The following is a 20,673-nucleotide window of genomic DNA, read 5'->3' as shown; positions in this document are numbered from 1 at the left end:
CTGGAATGGTAGGACTGGACACCACGACAGGGAATGACCTACACACCAGGAACATGGTGAAAGTCCAGCAGGACCAGGACATCTTATAGAAAACAGCATCACCTCAGTGGGATTCTGTAGTGCAGTTTATGTCCCAGTCCTGCCTAAGCCATGAGAAGGGTTCAGTTTAATTTAGCTGCTCCATGTAGCTCCTCATGTGGTTCTTAGGGGTTCATGGATGAGTCTCCTGACTCAGGACTACACAAACTTCCATGTCTTCTATGCTGCCTTTTACACTGCACCACTGCTTGCTCCCTTGTCCACTGACAGGTGCTTCTCCCTGCTGGTTAAATGCTACTGGATTAAAGCACAAAAAAGCAGAAATTGAAAAGTTGCAGGCCTTCCCATGCATCCCAGCTTTCAGATTACACTGTGAAGACTGATAAAAATATCTTTTTCTAGATCAAAAAATAGGCAGCCTGACATGTACTTCCTCACAGATTATTTCTTTATCCCCTGCCCTTCTCAGTGTCACTGTGGGACAAACAAACTCATTTCTGTTATCTTGATCCATGCCCTTTAAACCAAATCACAACAGGTAAAGGTGAGCAACTATGGTATAAACGTTTTTGAGTGGCCCAGAAACTGGAACTGAGTGAAAGTTTAGTAATTTACATCAAGGCCTTCAGCAAGAATTCATTCCTTCCTTTTCATCTGCCATGCTTCTGACAATGTCAAATGATGTCACTGGGCACATTCTCAGTGAATTACTCCTGCTAAAACTGTGCCTGGCATTGACTGAAGTGCTCCGTGGGGATCTCCTTCACTGCATGTTTACTCTTCCTCTTGTCCCCCCTGTAAATGCCAGTCTGGCATGAATGTACTTGTGAGCAGTCATTTAAAAAAAAGGTGAAAAATGGAATAAACCCTTTTCCTTAACCCTGATTCACTGAGGAAATGAGTCAAGTGCCTCTGTTTGAGTGTATAGGGCTGACTAGGGCACTTAATTATTTTTGGTTATATAAAGGGTCATTACATCTCAGGTCCAATTAGGAGGGCAAATGCTGACATCTCCTACCCCACAGGGATGAGTGAAGTATTTTCTAGTCATTATGCTACTTTCCATAAATGCCTGGCTGGAATCAAGGCCTCCATTAGGCTGTGCCTTGGTGGTGAGTGTCATCCCAGAGCAGACAGCAGCCTGGCAAACCCTTCCTGCAGGCACAGACACTGCAGGGGAGGATGTTCCACAACTTAACAACTGTTTTGAAGTACTTTAAAAGACTTTCACGCTCTTTCCACAGTGTGGCAATTGTGGGGAATCTCTTCAGTGGGTACAAGGGCCATTAGGAGAGGATGGCAGAAGGTTGAAGCCATTAAACTTCATGCCAGAGCAGCTGCTCTGGACACAGATTTCCAGGGGCAAAAGGTGTGAAAGCTGGCTGCAGTTACCAACTGGCTGCTGAGGAAGAGCTGGTGACAGGGAAACAACAGCCAGAGAGAGCTGTGACCCATCTGAGCTTGACCAAGCATTTTGCAATAATTGACAAAACCTGGAGTTACCTCAGAGGATTAGGACTGAAAAATCATTAGTCCATCACACAGGACTGGAGAGGCTCCAGACAGATACAGAGAAGACAGATGAGCATAGGAAGTCCTCTCCCCCTCATACCTTTTCAGATCAATAATAAGGATGCTGTTCTGTGCCAGGAAACACAGCAGATTTCATTTCTCTGCCCATTCAATGCAATTTGCTTAGAAGAACAAACAGTGTGACATCCCATTCAGAGATTGCCTGCATGACAAATCTGTGGTTGTGCCTCAAGTCTTCAAAACCTTGCTATAGCCTCTCCTCTTCCAAATACAGACATTTATATCTGTTCTGAGCCCTCACAAAATCCCTCCTTTCAGCTCCTCCTGGTTTTCATTTTGGAGTTGCCTGTTCTGTGATTTGGAGCAAAAATTAGAACTTGGTTCTTGGTAGAGCTACACCATGAAACACATTATGGGGAAAGTTCTCAGAACAAAAGGGTTCTTTTGTCAGTGAAGATTGGGAAGAGCCCTTGAAAAAAGTGCAATGTACTCTCACACACTATTTCACATTTAGAAATAAAGTGGTTTGTATTTAGTACAAAATACATTTTGTTGGTCCATCAATACATAGAAATTTGGGAAATGCATTGCTATCTCGTGTCTTTTCAGCTTAGCCAACAGCAGTGAAGTTTTAATAAGCAAATATACAAAATATTACACTCCTGACTTAGGACAGAAAGGGAAGCAGAACAGTTTGATTCTACAGCAACAGCTGCAACAGTAACTTTGTTTTATGTCTAAAAGCACATCCTGGCTTCAGTGTTCAGTTCTCTCTGGAAACAATCATGGAATCATCAACTGGCTTGGGTTAGAATGAGCGAGTTCTAAATGAGAAAGGAAGAATCTACTATGGAGGAAACTTATTCAGGTTGTCACAAACACCAAATTTCCAGTGAAAAGTACATTTGCATAGCAAATCCTGCAGCATATTTATCTGGTTAGAGCTTTTGTTCCAGTGACTACATAGCAGGGTATTTTTTGTGTAAAAATGCACTCTGTTCCTTACCTTCTGCTACTTAAAATGCATTTACCATTTCTCAGAAGTGACAATATGTTGCTGGCAACAGATGTGGATAGTGCAGCACAGAAGTATGGCCTCCTTGTTCATATAAACAAGAGCAGGCAAAATAGGACAAAAGAACATTGCTTTGCAGCAGGAGGACTCTGAAGAATGTGTAGAGTGCCTGTCAATGGCACTCCAGGCAAAACACCTCATTTGCTTTTTTCATGGTAGTGAAGTAATGAAAGAAATTATTATTTCACTGCAAAACATGAAAGAAATGACAGCTGAAATGCACTTGCTAAACCTTGATAAACCTTCTTCCTGATCTCCATTTCCTAAAAGCATCCATCACACTTCTGCAAGCCCAGGGGAACCTCTCCAGGTGTCAGAAACAGTGTCAGCTCCTGCTGAGAGCCACAGCATCAAAACAGGCAGTGGCAGCCCAGAGACAGACAGGTAAAGAGTTATTTCCTCTAATAAGTGCATTTCCCAGAGAACTGTTTACAGGCATCAGAAATAAAGCAACAGTTCCTTCTAGTGAGGATCTTCGTGATCATCCAGCTAGGATTTAGGAAAAAAAGCTTGAATACAATCTGAAAAACCTGTGGTTATAAAACCATCCTGCTTCACCCAAGTTCTCAGTACTTGGCAGGAACAGTTGTCAGCAGTACAGTTCTCACTCTCTCCTTTATGTTCCTTCCTCCCTGGATTTTCAATTAAGAGATGAGGGGGAAAAAATCAGACAGATCATGACAAAGAACCCCCAGGAAAATAAATTCATGCTTTAGATTTCATTCTGCAGAAAATTTCCTGTGGCAAATAAAACTGCCCCTCATAAGACAGGAGGTGGTTCAGCAACAGCAGACGTAGAAAATCTTCCATTTGGATGATGCACATCTTGGAGATCTGGATTGCAGTTATTCAGGGCTGGATGCATCCAGGACTTCCCTTGTTATCTTTTCCTCCTCTGCAGCCCTTTCTCACACATGCAGGTTTTTGGACGCAAGGCTGTGAGGGAAAATGGAGCTGGTTTAGGACTGCACACTAACAGTGAAGCCACAGAGGAAGGTGAGGAAGAAAAATGCCCATTTCTCTTTCCATCCCAGAAGGAAAGCTGAGCTGTTCTTCTCAGTGATGTTTCTTACACTGACAGTGAGGGTTGCCACTTTTTAACAGTCCCACGGATTTGCTTTCCTGTGGAATCTGGTCTGAATTCAATGTTGACACTGACCTGAGTAGAAGTTTGGACCCTCCCTCAGGAGGGGACCATCTGAGGTCTCCTCCAACCCAAATCATTGCACAAATCTGTTATCAACAAGCCCTGTGGCTGATCCCAGCACACTGGACAATAGATGTGATGGCCATGGCAGTGAGAGCTGTTCTCCTGGCCATCTCTGCTCTGCAACCCAGGATGTCATTCCAACAGGCACAGAGGTGTCCAGGAGACTTTTGGCACAGCCTGTGCTAATATACTAATAACTTCCAAGCTGGTTTTGTACAGGCAATGGCCTTTCAAATCCTTCTGTTACAGAACTGTTATTAAAAGCCATCAAATAATTTCTGCAACACTTTCTGGAGAACTAATTGGAGAAAGTGTCATGCTCAGGAGAGAAAACCAATCATGAATATACCAGCTTGGGTGAGAATTTGTAATGTATTTAGGGAGCTATTCTGAGTAATTTACAATGAATGACTATAAATAAAATCTACTCTTTCTCCTTGGGGAAAAAAATAGGGGTTGTCTTTTTAATTATCACTTTCAAAGAGAAAAGACCAACCAGAAAGACAGTGGGAGGAATAAAGTCAACATGTTTTCCCCTTGTTACACTTATCATGATTTTGGATTTGCTCAAGGAGCAACAAGCAGCTGATATTCAGACACATCTGCATCATCTCTAAAGCTGCTTAGAAGACCAGTGGGGATCCAATGAGCCTATTATTCCAAAAGCTATCTATGAACCTGCACTATTAATATGAATTTTCAATTTATCTTCAGTCAGTTTCTTTCCTAAGGACTTTCCCATTTGGGTTGGTAAAAGCCAAATATGTCTTTGATCTGTATCCTCCCCTTTCAGATTTAGATATAGAATAAAAATCCACCAGATTATGAAATTCGTAGTTTCTATGGTAGAAAAAGTAGAGCTAAATACATGTAAGAGGTGTAAGACTCCCCAGTTTTCCCAGTTTAGGTCTCTAAAAATGTTCATTATCCACACTGTGTCTGTAGGAAGTGATCAGAAGAAAACTGTGGAAGACAGAACTTACCTGGATCAGCCACAACTTGCTTCTTTTTGCTGTTTGTGACAATCTCATTTTCATTCATCATTCGGACATCCTGGTCTCCCACATGATTGCTGAAAAGATGCAAATCAGTACAACAGCCAAAATAATCAACATTATGAAAAGTTATGAGGGTTTTTTATGGAAAAAGTTACCAAAAAGCACAACTTTCTGTCTGCACCCACCTGAAGGATTCCTTGCCAGTTTTAATTAGTACACATTCATTCAGGCACACATTCAAATATAAATATCATATTCACTCTACAATTTTCAAGCCTTGCCTACACAGCTTGAACCACATTAACCAAAGTGAGATTTTAAATCAGAGCTGTACATACAGGGTATAAAAATCCCTATATGGAACTTCACACTGCTTTGTAATACTGGAATAGTATTATTTGAAAGTTTTCTGAACTAAACAAAATTAATTTACTGTGACAAGCTTTGCTTTGCTGCAAAATTTTAACCATTTCTTTTGGGGAAAGAAGTAATAAGTTCAAAGTGAAATTAAATTAAATTACAGGGAAAAATGTGAGCTGAATGGAAAGGTGAAGAAAACATCACTAATAACATCTCCCTTTCACAGACAAAACAAAACATTTGTACCTTTGGAACAAAAGAGGTGTATTTTTCTTTTCTCTACAAACACTGCACAAAATGGGTTTCTATTTTTGGAGAAAAATGTAATGTCTCCCAAACTGTCAGGGTGAAGCAGGGGAGCCAACACTGAAGGAAATCAGAACTTACACTGTTGATGATAATATCAGACTCAAGTTCAGGGTTCATAAAATACTGAACAGTGACATGTGAAAGAGAACAGGCCACAGTCAGAAGTAACAACACATAAAAGCCCAAGACTATTTTTAAAATGAAGGGATATTATCCAGCTGCTGAAGTACCCTATATTTTAGTAGGGTGGGAGGTGAAAAAAAGAGGAAAGGAGATTACAAACCAGGCAAAGAACAAAGACCAAGAAAGCTCCTGCCCAGAAGCCTAGAAGAGAACAGACTCAGCATGTTCTCAACTGGAGAACAGACCATGCAGTTTTGTGACCCCAAAAAGATACTCCTCTTCAAAGCAAATCAAAGGATATAAGTCTTACAACATGTGCAAAGGAAGTTATGTGAAAAAGATCTGCTGCTTCTCTGTTTCCAAGAAAATAACTTTACTCACAGAAAGACCTGAAGCTGAGGAAAGTAAAGGTTCATTTCCCCTCCTACTCCTTTTTATATGCCACTGAAAAATTTCTCAAAACTTTCATTTCCTCCAGACGTTCTCATTTCAGTAACGTTTTCACTTGAAAAATTGCTCACCTCCAAATCTCACCACGACAACACAGCCACTTGTACAAAAACATGTCTCACACAACACAACCAAACAACAGTAATTTATTTAACATCTGACAGTTCCAGTGGCCAACAGCCAATGCTTTAGAGAAACCCAGGAAAACAAACCCTGCAGGCAAATGTGAACTTCTGTTCCTAATCAGGACAGCTTATGTTCCTCCTGCTAATTTCTAAATATTTGAATATTCTTCTGAATGGATCACATGCCATTTTTCCATGCAAAACTTCCCTTTTTTTTCCCCAATGGTGGGTGTGCAAGACATTCTATTTGTTAGCTGTCCAACGTGTAAGAAAGTGTTCATTTCTATAAGCTTTCATTTCTTCACTTTTCAATCCCATTTAAAATAAATTATTCTTTCAATCTTTATTTTCCTTTGCCAGGGACTGTTTTTTAGACCCTGTCAATTCTAACCTTCTAAATGTAAGTGCATTTTTCATCACATTCTCTGTGAGATTGCCAACTTAGTGGTTTCAAAGTGTCATTCCTCCAAATGCAAGTCATTTCTCATTTTAGGAAGTTCATTATTTTAGAATGTTTATAAAATAGTAGAATTCTGGTTCCTTAATTAGCATCTGTGTCAAATCAGAGGACTTTGTTTTCTGTAATTTTGATGCTTGGTTCTTTTTCATTAACTTTCTATTTTTTCCCTCCTCTATGTGATATCACTGGGATTTATTATCCTTTCTCTGAGGAAGCTTAACTTTTTTCTTCTGTGTTTATAGGCTTTCATGAAAACACATGTAAATATAAATCATGAATCCCAGTAAGTGCACATAAAGCTGGTAATTTGGTCTTTGTATCTAAAAACCTATTTATTTCTCATTAAGTGAGGCACTTTGGAAGGGAATTTTCTATAGCAATGCACATATTGCTGACATCAGTCACATGCACACATTGTTTAAAAATGAGATTCAAGATCCACTCACATACCTAATAACAGTTCTCTTCTCCTGATGGCAAATCTTCTCATCATCTGTGAAGAGGATGGTGTGATATGGGACCACTGGGTCGCAGGTTGGGAGGATTCCTGACACCACATGGCTCACCATCTCCAGAATCCCATTGTACACCAGCAAGTCATCCACCAGAAGCTACAGATATTTAACAAAACAAACAAAAAAACCACCTGGAAACCAACCATTGCTTTCAGCTATTGTCTCTAGCAATTAACTAGAAATTATTTTGCCCTATTTGTTACACAAATCTGCTCGTTAATTTAGCTTTTGCTCCTTAAAAACTTTCATTTCTATTTGCTGCTGGGGTTTGGGGGTTCCCCCTCCCTCCAAGTTTTTATGCTCTCACTGATGTTTTTTAATGCAGCTTTCAAGAAGGTAATTAAAAATGTATTTCATGTTTTACATAATTGCCATTCTATTCACTGGAGTGAATCACTCTTAAATCTAGGAATTAATGAATCTCACCTCACTTCAGCTGTCTAAAACTTGGGTTTGTAGTTTAAACTAGTCTTCCAGGGCTGCTCTACAGTCAGTGGAAAAAGAAAAGCATTATCCTATCTTAAGACAATTATCTAAGAAAAAAATCAGATAAAGTGTTCTTTCCCTGGACAAAAAAAAAAAAAAGGAGGACAGATGACTGGCATAGATTAGTCATTTTAACACTAAATGCAGAGTTAAATGAGATGAATCCCATCCTTTGAGATTATATGGAATCACACTTCAGTAAACTGTGAAAACCCATACAGAAATCAAGCAGCTGATTCACCAGAACATACAAAATGCACAGAAAATTTACTTACCCCGAACTCTTTCACACCTCTCTGAGGCGTTTTGGCATAATTCCATAACTTGATCATTGACACGGTAGTAGGTACATCAAAAATGACATACACCCTATTCACCTGTAAAAGAGAATTAATTTATATTTAACAGCACAGATTCCCCCAAGAAATTAAATTCTCACGCATGTTGCATCAAAAGAGGTTCGTATTTAAAGAGATGTAGCCGGAGGTGAGGTAACCAATGCCAGGGACTGAAGTTCAGCATCATCCCTGCTGCTAACTCACAGATGTGGTTTCTACCCCACAGCTGCCCTCTCAAAAGGATGTATAAATTGCCAGCAGGTGACATCTAGACCATCCTGGTCATCCTGGACTGCCTGGTAATTGGAAGGGGGGGAGACAGAACCTTTTAATGAGTATTTCATCAACCAAACACAGACATGTGCTTCAGGATAAGACAAACGGGTGCCTATTGTGTTCTACTCTATTCTACTCCACTCTACTCTGCTCTGTTCTATTCTACTCTGTTCTAATTCGGTTCTGAAGGGAGCCCACAAGATGGAGAGAAACTATTTACAACAGCCTGGAGTGACATGAGGGAATGGCTTCAAACTGAGAGTAGGGTTAGATGGGATACTGGGAAGAAATTCCCCCTGTGAGGGTGGGGAGGCCCTGGCACAGGTTGCCCAGAGAAGCTGTGGCTGCCCCAGCCCTGGAAGTGTCCAAGGCCAGGTTGGATGGGGCTTGGAGCAACCTGGGATAGGGAAAGGTGTCCCTGCCCACAGGTTGGTTGAGATGGGCTTGAAGGTCCCTTCCAACCCATTCTACAATTCTATTCTACCCTATTCCATTTCTTTCTACCAAATATGAATAGAATCCACCTTTCTATTTGCAAGACTAAAATTTCTCCTGTATCCCCTGACTTTGAAAGCTCTCCCAGAAATTTTGCAATTTTTGTGTGAGTTACACTAAGTGGAATGTAGAGATAATTCTCCAGATGCTTCCCAAACAATTATTGCATGATGTATTATTCACTTTACTTTCAGTGACACTAATGCCAAGATGCTGAAGCCAAAGATTAGCCTCTAGGAAACCAATCTTGCCTGTTACAGTTAATTCTATGCTATTCCTTTTATGAGCCACTATATCAACTTTGGATCAACATATCTTAAGCTTCATCTTTAGCATCCTCTGAAGTTTTAATCCTTTGATGTATTAGAGGAGATATCATAAGATATATTAAATCATTATGCTTTTTTTTTTTTAACTGAAGAAAGAAAGGTAAATGGGATCAATAGGAATGTTTGTATCTATGATTTTCCACAACACAACTGAGGCATAGTCTCCAACAGCAATTGTTAGTCCCACAGCAAATGATAAATTTGATTAAAAAATCCATTAAAACAAATAAATAAAACGACAATCAGTAACAGGGGAACAAAGCATTCAAATTCTACTTAATTAGTAACAAACTTGCAAAAGGCAAAAACACTTATAGAATCAGAAAGAAAAAGACATTTAGAAAAGACAAGCTATAACATAAATTTCCTTCAAGCTTTTGAGCCTTCCTACATAGCAAAGAGTTAATGCAGCTTTCCAGGCAGCCTGAGTGTTTTGGAGCAGCCCAGCACTGAGGATGTGAGGACACACAGGCTTTGGTTCAGCAGCCCAGCTACAGAGGCTGAGCATCAACACCCTGATTGCTTAATCCAGTTGTATTTCCTGGCTGAACAACCATACCAGGGAAGATGGAGGAGAGAAAAGTACTCTGTGGGTCTTAAAAAGGTGTAATTTGCTACAGTTCAAGGACAGAAAGTGCCATTAAACTGCTTCTGCCTCCTGCATTTCACACATTATCAATTTACCCTTTAATACTGGTATTTTATGATTTTCTGCAGTACTTTGGTGTCAGACAGAGCAACACAAAGCAGCGTGGGCACCTCTGCCAGAACTCCAGGGACTGTTATTTCCCTTTCTGCCCCAGTGAAACAGCCTCTGCAAGCGTGGCTTTTGTAAGGACAGGACAAACTCAGCTGGCTGTCAAATCAATTATTCATCATGTTAGGATGGATATCTGAGCATCCCAGCAAATTACCAGGATTCAGAATGTGGAATCTACACAGTACAACCCTCAAGCATTACACAGACCTTCCACCTTCCTAAGAAATGCAAGTGGTCACTATTCCCAAGTATACTTAAAAACTTTATCTTATTACACCCACTGCATTACAACACATAATGATAAAAAATGGCTTAATTCCGTGCTTTTAAAATTCCAGTTAATAACAGAGTAAGGATTTTCCCAACACAGTTATAACGTATCACGTCAGGTTTACATTTCGTTCTGTTTTCAAATCCATCCTCTTCTAAGAAATAAACACAGCTTAATGATGTCCATAACAGGCCCATAAAAAAATGTCCTCTCCCAAAACAAGGTCAGAACTTATCGAAATTCATCTGCTTTTCCTGTTTAGACATTTGATATCCCATATCTAAACATGGGACTACTAAAAGGGCTGAATCACTTGTGGCCTTAGGACATGAAATACTTAAGTCTGCCATCCGTAATCTATGGATTTGAATTCAACACAGGAAATGAGATTAAATATAATTCTTACTGCTGGAACAACATTCACTGCATTTTGTAAAAATGAATTTAAGATCCCGGTTCACTCCAGTTTGAAAGGTGTTTATTGCACAAAATACACACATTAAGCTTCTCTGTCATTATCTTTATCATAATAACTCAAAAACCATCTACCAGCCTTGGAAATTCTGCTGTTGCACCATGGAGACAGGAATTACAAACCTGGGAAACCTCTACTGCTGCTGCCTGAGCAGTGGAGAGAAGCTGGAACAAAAAGCACTTCTTCTAAAAAGCAGTGATTTAATATCAGGTACTAATATCAAGTTTACCTATAAATTATGCATGTTTCCCCTTCCCTCTATGCTTCCAGCTACATCCACACACATCACTAAAACAGAATGGAAAGGGAAAAATGTACCAAGCCAGGCAGAACTGGTGCCAGCCACATGTGCCTGCCATCAGTCGTGTCATTGACTCTGTCAATGAGTTTGTCTGGAGTTCGGATGTCTCCAGACACATCTTCCAAAATGTTGACACTGTCTGGAAAAGCAGCGATGTCTGAGAAAAGCTTTAAGTGTAAAATAACTGAAAGTAACATTTCAGAAACACCACATTTAAAGGTTCATGCCTGCTGTCCCCAACTCCATGGATGAGTATTCACCGTGACAACAGTGCTCCAAGGACTTCACGTAAGTAGCGTGGGGGCACATTTTTAAAAGCAGGACAATCCTTAAAGACTCTGGCACTCCAATTTATTTTTAAAATAGCAACAAATTTACTATTTAGTTTATTTTCAAATATGTATTTATGACTTCATCAATAAAGTTCTGTTATCAGGAACAGGCACATCTCAACCCCTTGGTGACAAAGCCCCATTTTTTATGATAAGCTTGTGAAAACTCCTCATATCAAACCTATCTCAAGGTAAGTATCCTTGCAGGAGGTAGCCATCAGACTAGGGTTTGCTTGGGTTTCTCAAGGTTTGTGGTAAAAATCACTAACTGTCTAATAAGACCTTTTATCAGCTCTTTGAGAGGGAAAGATTAAACCTCCCACTGAACAGGCAACCAGATTTTCTCTGTAAGAGAATACTTACATTAAAAACATATGTATGTTAAAGACATGTATGTTAAAGACAAAGAAATGTGGATGGATGGCACTGCCTTCAGCATTATAAATCCTGAGTAATCCAGTTTGAGGGATATTAATTTCCCTTTTATCCTGCTTTCTAAAAGGCCTGAGTCTCTAAGTATTTATAAAGAATTTCAGGAATAACACAGCAATGCCTCAAGTGTTTAAGAAAAGCTCCAGACTCAGGAGTGAATTATCACATTAAGTACTGCACTAAGACAAATATGCTTTTTTAGGATCCTAATACATCCCATCAACCCCACTATACAGGCAGGAGCAGGAGATCATTCAAAACAAGCTGAGGGTTCTTTACCTGGCACTGGTTTGCACTGTAAAGCCATCCCAGCTAAGTTAAAGATCCCTTGCTCTTAAAACCAATTTGTTACTTTTCAATTTCAAAATGCTTCTTGTCCATTACAGATGTTTCAAGTCCATCACGTATCACACAAGATACAAACAAAAACTGGGAAAAAGCCTTTATTGCCTTTTCACTGTATCTCCTATTTCTTAGGCAATGAGGATCCTTAGAGACATACAATTCATGCAGCATTTGTGCTATTTATTCTTTCTAGTTGGCTAAGAAGTGTTTCTGCCATGTAAGTGAACCATGTGAATTGTATGTTGGGTATTGTATCTGAACTGTATGCTGGGACAGAGCATGGAAGTGTCACCTTGATGACTGCCAATCTCACAAACATGCCCTTCATTCCCCCTGTTGGTTATCCAGGGAACACTGAATCAAATTCAAACCCTCAGCCCTGATCTTCATGACTGGATCAGGTTTCTGGAACAGCCTAAATCTCCAGAACAAGAGCTATGAAAAATTTCTTTCCTGGGGCCCAGTGAAAGCTTCCACAAAAAAGGCACCGAGCTCAACCTTTTCTTGTGAATTTACAGCTCAGCAAACTTTCTGGTCCTTCCATTCCTCAGAAGAAATAAATGTCAACAGCAAAAAATACCATGTCCTTCTTAAGCCTTCCCTTCTCTAACCTTATCCTGCTTTACTGGTGCATCCCAAGTACATATTTTTCTGAAACTATATAGAATACATAAAAACATACAGAAACAATATTCATCACACAAACAGAGAGAAATAGAAGCAGAGTTAATCACACAGGATAAACTAGAAATGGAAGAAGTAGCAAGTGGTGCCATATGAAAATCTGAAGGGAGCAAACTGTGTGTCCACAGGGACAGAAGTGCTTGGTGTGAAAAGGATACTGTTCTCAGTTAGTAAGATTTGGTCTCCATGTTCATTGAACAACTCCAGTCCATTCAAACCAATGTAGTATGGATCACCCCAGCTTGTCAGGAGCTGAAACTGGAAAACAACTAAAAAGCAAAATGCTGTTAAGGAAAAATTTCAGTACTGTTACTGTGTCCTAACAGACTATTTAATTTGCAGTTTGAAAAAGTATTGTGCAGCCCACATCTCCATGTCCAACACTTATTTGCAGTTCAGGAGAAAAAGCTATCAGAGTATCTGAAAACAGGCCACACATTCATCTATTATGTTCCATTTATTTATTCCTAAGTCATACTTAATGCAAGCCTTTCTCATGTTCTTGGTATCCCGTTAACTTCTTAAAGCATTAGAAATTGTTGGATTCAAAAAGTTCAGGGCTCATAACCATAGTATATAACTCTTAAAATATTCTCTATAACAAGTAAGAAAATGACAAAGGAGGATACAACCACATGGCATTAAGGGTGCTTCATAGTCCATGCTGGCTTGTTCCATTCTCTTTGCCCCAGTCCTGCCAAAAAAACCAAGACAAAACAGGTTTTTTATGTACCATTGGCTCATTCAGAAAAAAAGAGAACAAACCCAAAGGACTAAGCCTCTACAAACAGCCTCCCTGGCCCCTCCACCTGCAATTATGGACTAGACTGTCCTCTGATCTCAATAAAATCTGGGTAACAGTTTATAATTAAGACCCAATTAAACACTCTGCTCTAAGTGCTCCATATTTTCATCCAGGTGTCTCGTACAATTGGCACTGACAGAGAACGTGGAAGAACAGGAAAACAGTGAAGAGAAATCACGTGGCTCAGATAACAGAAACATCCTACTTTACCTCCTGTGCACTTTATTAGTTGGCTGGGGCTGCAGATAGTCAAGAAAGAGAATCTCTTGGGCAAAGTCAAAGTGGCAATTTCCTGGTCCCTTGCGGATGAGGAACCCCTCCAGCGGGGAGATGCTGTGCCCATCCAGCAACACGTGGACCACCTTGGCCTTGTTTAAAATAACAGAACATGAGCTTACATGACATGACACAAATTAAAATAGATTGCAAACAATTGCATTCCCTTCAGAGGCTGAAACAATTTCAGTTATTTTGTTGTTTTTATTTCATTCCTGTGTAGTGTGACATCCTTTGGCAAAAGGAAGCCTAAGCCAGCAGATACCAGTGGCAACCCTCAGTGTGCAATTCAGTGACGTTGATGGGGATGGGAGAGGTGAGGATTTGGGGGGGGAAATATAAAAAAAAAATGTATTTACAGATGCTTCAGTCACTGCATCTCACTAGATCTCAGCGAACTGAAAGCTTCCCTTCACAGACTGGAACAGGCCACCAAGGGAAGTGAGGGAGTCCCAATCCCTGGTAGGATTTAAAAGATGTGTAGATGAAGCACTTGGGGACATGGTTTAATGGTGGCCTTGGCAGTGCTGGATTTACAGGTGGACTCTATGACCTCAATCTTTTCCAACCTAAACAATTCTGATTCCTGAGCCTGCAGCAACATTTACACATGTGATCAGAATGGAAAAACTCAGCTTTTCAGCCAGCACATGTCACAAAGGTGATCTTAGGAGACAGTAGACTCATCATGCACCTGAATGCACTGCTGGGTTAGGCCTGATTGCTCAGCCCTGGCTGGAGCCACCCTTCCAGAAATCCCACAGCGTGGTGCTCTCTCCAGAGCAGCCTTTTGTGGCTCTGTTGCATTTACAGAAACCTGTATTTCACCAGGGCTATTCATCTTTGTGGCAGGTGGCACTTGGACTTTTCCAGGATCACGCAAACTCATCTGCCAAGCAGTGCTGTGTGTAACCTAAGGGCATATGAATAAAGAAAAGGTACCTGCACCAGACAGAAAGAATTGAGCTGTGTCCACATCATAGATGCAAACACGTCTTATACAAGCTCTGAAGATTAAACTGAATAATTCAGTCATATTTATTCAAATGATGCAGGAGCCCTGGCCCTTTCACCCTCCCCCATCAGCACCATCTGGTGTTGTGTCCACGATCCCAGTCACAGAACAGTTCAATCATGCAGCAACAATTAATCACTTCATCTTACCCTGAAATATGTTAAATTTAACTTAATCATAAGCAGCACTTATTGCCCTGAGTCTTTCATTAAGTACCAGTGTGGAAGGAATAACACCTGTAAAATGTAACAATGTGCCCTTATAACTGGCACTACAATTCAATTAACAGACTGCACCAAAACAGAGTCATTTATTTAGCAAAAAACTTCATTTAGTCTAAAGGTAAGTTTTCTTATCTTTGGATTTCATGCTGCCCGATATATAAAAGATAATTTGAGGTTAACTTAGGCTTGTATGCAAATATTTTCACTATTAGGATCTATTAAAAATATATATGCAATATTTATAGTTAAAATTCACATTTCAGGTGTCAATCTGAGAATTTTAACATATTCTGAGCATTCTGCTAGTCCTGTATATTATCAGTGACCTGATATTCATAACAGTTCTCACCTTTTTTCCATTTGTAAAGGATGTTTTATCCAATTATAATTACATGCAACATCCCAAAAGAAACTAATCTTCAGGAAGATTTTTTTTTTTTCTTGGTTTGAAAACCTCGGGTATTTTACTACACTAGAGGAGGTGCTCAGTTCATTTCCAAACAGCCTGAAGATTAATTAGGAAGGAATGTTTGTGTGACTACAAAGTATGGAGAAATAAGTATTTCTGCTCTCATCTTTAATACACTTGGGAGCAAAGAAAGGGAATATCCTTTTCATATCAGAAACTCTGCGTGTTACTTTCAAGCTGAATAAGTCTGTCAGGATAAGGAGAGGAAGTGAAAAACCCACTGAAATACACTTTCCCAAACGGACACACGTCGTGAATGGGAAGTCTGGAGCCTCAGAGATGAAATCTTACCTATTATAGCCCAGCTGCTCATATTTATGTGCCCTTTCCAGCTCTCATTCCTAAGTAATTCTCATCATCTGAGGAGGCACTCAGCCGTCACATATTGCATTTTACAAATGGCATAACAAAGCTTTCACAAGGTGATTTTTCACAGAGCTGGAAATAGCACCCAAGTCTTCATTCTGACAGTTCCCTGCCATTACCCTCTCACACTAAAGCTGTGAATAGAATCCAGCAGCCTGCAGCTGCCTAGAATATCATCATATCTCATGCCCAGGGACTCTTTCTTAGAAGGAACAGCAATACTTCAAGAGACAGATGTCATGATGCCCCAGGTTTACAGCCTAAAGCCTCTTTACTGTGACCCAGCCAATATCTTGCATTTTCAGTTTTCCAAATCATTTATTTTATCCTTTCACAGCACTGCATTTATTTTATCCTTTTAAACTGTACCCACTTTAGATTGTACTCCTTTTAATTGTACCCACTAACTGTTATGGGACTTTCAGTAGGCTTGCAGGTGGACACCTGTATCATACTCACTTCTTTTTCCTACCTAGCCAAGCAAACTGCTGAAAATATACCTTTCTTCCTTTTTCTTCTTGGTTTGGCCTCCAAAGACCAAATTCCACGTTAGATTTTAGAGATTTAGTAAGCACTGCTCAGCAACAACATCAGTGTGTTCTCAACATTATTCTCACCCTAAATCCAAAACACAGAACCTAGGAAGAAAACTAACTCTATCCCAGCTGAAATCAGGACACAAATGTCACCAAAACCCCTAACTTATACAGGGGGTATATTGAGATGGGAAGCTCAAAATGCTCCAGAACCCTCCCATGTGTCAAACATGCTGGGTTAATGCAACGTGGCACAAAATGAGGTGCCATATGTTGAAATCTCCAGATCAATTGTGCTTGAATTGAAAGATCTTATGCTCTGGCCTTCTGGGAGTCTTTAGCACCAAGAGCCCCCGTGCTGATAGTAAAAGATGCCAGGCAGTGCTCACATTAAAGCAATTCCTGAAAGGTAAATTTGCACAAAGACACAGTTGTGTAACTTTGCCACTATCTGGCCCAATGCTACGAATGTTCCAGGCCTCCAATTTCAGTTGTAGATTTTTTTCCCAGAACTCTGCTGATCCTTTTTGTCCTGTCTCTCAGTTTAATACAAATCAACGTTTTTCTTCTTATCTATTGACTGAATCTGGACATCAAGAATGCAACAGTTCTGTGCAAAAGGGGAGGTCTGGAAACAAATGGATCCATAAACTTTCTGTGCAGTGAACAGCAGCTACTGTTTCATTATCATTTCAAGTGCAAATACAGCAGAGAAATGAGGGACAGCCAAACTCAGATTGCCAACAAGGTGTAAAATTATCTCCAAAAGGTGCCTATTGCCAGTCAATTCCAATAATTCAGTATGAAAAAACCAAATATAAACCAAACAAATCTGGAAAAAGAAGAGAGGAGGTATGTTATACATTTTTAGCTAAACTATTTTAGCAAACTGTTTAAAGATGTCAGCTTTCTCAGTTAAGGGTTCAAGTGACTCTTCTTGCTTCTTGGAAAAGGCAGTATTGAATGGTCTTCTGAAACTTCACTAAACAGAATTTCTATGGGAAAAGTTTCCCTCTTATATCATTCCCTGTATTCCAGGAAACACAGGATCGTATGGTAGGTCTAAATATTAGCTATTGAGAGGATACCTCTTGAGAATCATATATCTTGAAAATAATATGTGGTATTGTATGTGTCTCTTAGAAAAATCAGCTTTGAAGATTTCTTTAAAGTATCTCTGGCTTTTTTTTCAATGTGTGCTGTTTGTGGAGACAGGAATGCATTATACCTGCCACAAAATTCAGACTCAGACAATCTAGAGAGATTTATGGTGTTCCATTAAGGCAGCTATATTCATTCATCATAGTACCAATTTTCCAATGCACTGCTGTATATTTTTGCTGGCAGTGCTCCTTTTCTTTTACTTACCCCTCTGTAGGTATCCTCTGGAGATTTATTATAGTTCCAAAAGCGAAGCCCTGCGATACTTTCAATTTTATCAAAATGGATTGTGAGCAGATGATCTTCTCCAAAAGAGAAAGGAATGAGCCACATATGGTCATCCTCTACTGTGATATTAGTCCCATCTATTAACCTACAAAGAGAAAAATCCATTAGCTGCAAGAAGGGAGAAGCTGGCTTCTCTCATGGAAAGCAGTGACTTTACTAGATGTTCAATTCATTCTAGGTGCTGCTTTCAGCTTCCAGGGCTTCTTGTGCCCATGTGCATGAATTAAAAAGCACAGTAAGCATCAAAAAAATAACAAGCAATTATTGAATTAAAGACAGTGGGGGGAGAAAAACCAGTATTTTCTTTAGCTGGGTCTGTTTGAGGAAAACCAGCAAAATCCATAGGTTTTCCCTGTGTGAACAGGGGTGGGCAGAGGAAAGCTCAACTGCCTTTGTACCAAAGTGGCTGAAGGCAAAGCTCTAAGGCCCAGCCCCAATGTAATTTATTAATATAGTTCCATGCCTACACTAGTCTGTCTGGCACTCTGCAGTGTGTTACTATGCCAACACAACTCTACTGAATCCAACAAGGAACTGGATGGCAGCTGGATAACCCTGAGCAGAGCCAGAGTTTGCTCGTGTCCTTCTTCATGCCCACAGTCAGCCACATCCCTACTTTTTTTAGAAAGCTTCCTACCAGCAGGACAATGCCTTTTCATAACAGCACAGACTTCAGGCTGGCTAGATAAAGTTAAATCTGTTATTTCCTCATTTTGGAATCCTGACTTTATATTCTCCTACTGCAAACTACAGCACACAAAGATGGAGTAACGAATATGAATTAATTGTCCACTGTAATTACTTTGGTACACTGCCCAAAAAAGGAACTATATACTTAATATTTATTTAAAAGTTTAATGGAAGAATGAGTGCCAGACTTGGCAGTTCCTTAAAGAAAAAGATTTGAATAATGACTCTTTCACAGAAGAGCTGATTAGGGAGTCCATGAGAGAAGACATAATTCTTGACTTGAAGAGCACACAGGACTTATTCCAAATGCCACAGCTGAAGAGCACTGTAGTGTACTCAAATTCAACATGCTTCCAGAAATACCAAAAGCCAAAAAAGCCTCTATTTCTTGTGCCCAAAGAAGTTCTTAAGCAAAACAATCCAGTATGTAAAAGAAAGATTTAAAAATGTATCTCGCTTACTAAGAAAGACATCAGAAAGAGGGAGGACTTGCAAACTCAAAGGCAGCCTGGCTCAGTAGCAGGATAAACAAATTTATTAAAAGCCATCTTTCAACAAAATTAATGATCAAAAAAACCCTAAATTGATAGGACTGTAAACTCTGGAAGGTTAAATGCGTGTGCACAGGCCAAAAAACAGTAGGAAAGCTGGCAAGGAAAAGGCACCATAAATAAAATTCCTAAAATACATCAGGGAAAATTTCTTAGATCTTAGTGCCTACAGATGAGATTTTCACAGAAACAGGCAGAAGAAACAAGTAATTATATACAAGTAAATTTGATATCTGCATTAGTCAGATTAGCAGAAATTACAAATAACAGAGTTAGTGCACATGTAAATAAATACAAAATTCTAAGGAAGACTCTACAGAGACTTTGAAAAGTCCTAATTCATAAACCCAGTCACAGACCATAAACATGCCAGAGCAGAGGACTGCAACTGAAAATACCCTTTAAAATGGAGATATGACTCAGAAACAACAGGATGCAGCTTCAATAACAACCAAATGCCAAGTCCTCTCCAGATCTACAGCTTGTGATTTCTATACTGCTGCCATTTAGGAAGTACAAGTTAATTTGAGGAAATATACTTGTCAATGAATAAAAATTCATTAAAATTACCAAAAAAAAGCTGCAAAAATTGCCAAAAGAATGGCACCTATTTGTGCAATTCCCAAACACATCCTCACTGTTTGCTAAGTTGAAAATTTTCCTTGAAGTTATCCAGAAATCCTGCATAAATATCAGTGAATATGCACAGACAGATGCTTCAGAACACCCACATTTCTTCCTGGAAAGTCCTTGGCAGAAATACCAACCAGGCCTGTTACCATCTCCTAACTCAAACACCAACTTTTGGAAACATCTCATTCATGTTTCTACAACAAGCTGTTCCTGGGCAGCTTGTGAATTCCAAGAATGAGCAGTGATGGGATGAAAATCACATTTGCATTACCATGTGTTAGCATAATAGAAGCTTATATAATTCTGTCACTTTATCAAATCTGATGTAAAATGCATCCAAGTCTTTCCTCTACTTACTTTTCCAGCGTTCTGGAATCTCCTGTGTACTCTGGAAGATCGTTTAAGTCTTGGGGTGAAGCAGAAATCTGTTCTGTGCTGATTTTTAGTGCTTGACCATTCTTCCCTATCACCTCAAGTCCTGTCAGTCCGAGGTAATGGGAGTCTCCCCAGGTCATGGTAAAATTCAGCTGCAGGCCTGCATAAAAGAGCATGCATATAATTTATCTAGTTTGAGGTAAGGAGCCAATATAAACATGCATGCAAGTCCCAATGGTTAGCAGCATGTATATTTTGTAGAGATTAAATCACTTTATGTGCTGGATTTGGATATTTCCTGGCCTGTATTAGCCCTGTAGTGGGCTGCCAACACCTTGTTCACTTTTAACCACCCAGCTCCTGATCAAGCACATTACCAAGTGTCTCATTACTGTGATTGCAGACTGACAGCAGCTCAGTGACACATTTAAGCAGTTACATGACAGATTTGGTGATTATGCAGACACAGAGAAGACAGATTAGTCTGAAGTCTATCCATCATCTTTCACCAGCTAAATGACTATATATGTTCATATAAATCCAGCCTCTCATAATCCCATAAA

General features: G+C 39.7%; 1 protein-coding gene across 9 annotated transcripts in view; it reads right to left on the bottom strand.

The window, feature by feature from the left end:
- Nucleotides 1–2,074: 2,074 nt before the first annotated feature.
- The window catches only part of KATNIP (katanin interacting protein), a 56,918-nt gene continuing 38,319 nt past the window's right edge, over nucleotides 2,075–20,673 (bottom strand). For 8 of the 9 annotated variants that reach the window (XM_064672686.1, XM_064672685.1, XM_064672684.1 and 5 more), the window contains 10 exons: nucleotides 20,093–20,270; nucleotides 17,781–17,946; nucleotides 13,737–13,894; nucleotides 13,351–13,415; nucleotides 12,880–12,990; nucleotides 10,946–11,085; nucleotides 7,959–8,060; nucleotides 7,133–7,293; nucleotides 4,841–4,929; nucleotides 2,075–3,583 (listed from right to left, as the gene is read on the bottom strand). In XM_064672686.1, the coding sequence (XP_064528756.1) occupies nucleotides 3,528–3,583; nucleotides 4,841–4,929; nucleotides 7,133–7,293; nucleotides 7,959–8,060; nucleotides 10,946–11,085; nucleotides 12,880–12,990; nucleotides 13,351–13,415; nucleotides 13,737–13,894; nucleotides 17,781–17,946; nucleotides 20,093–20,270 (1,226 nt within the window). In that variant the 3' untranslated portion in view covers nucleotides 2,075–3,527. Of the gene's footprint in view, nucleotides 3,584–4,840; nucleotides 4,930–7,132; nucleotides 7,294–7,958; nucleotides 8,061–10,945; nucleotides 11,086–12,879; nucleotides 12,991–13,350; nucleotides 13,416–13,736; nucleotides 13,895–14,271; nucleotides 14,716–17,780; nucleotides 17,947–20,092; nucleotides 20,271–20,673 lie in introns of those variants that run through there. The other variant, XM_064672692.1, reaches the window with a different exon arrangement.

Source organism: Pseudopipra pipra, chromosome 16, assembly GCF_036250125.1.
Source record: "Pseudopipra pipra isolate bDixPip1 chromosome 16, bDixPip1.hap1, whole genome shotgun sequence".
Classification (NCBI taxonomy): Eukaryota; Metazoa; Chordata; class Aves; order Passeriformes; family Pipridae; genus Pseudopipra; species Pseudopipra pipra.
This window is presented reverse-complemented; position numbering and strand designations above follow the sequence as displayed.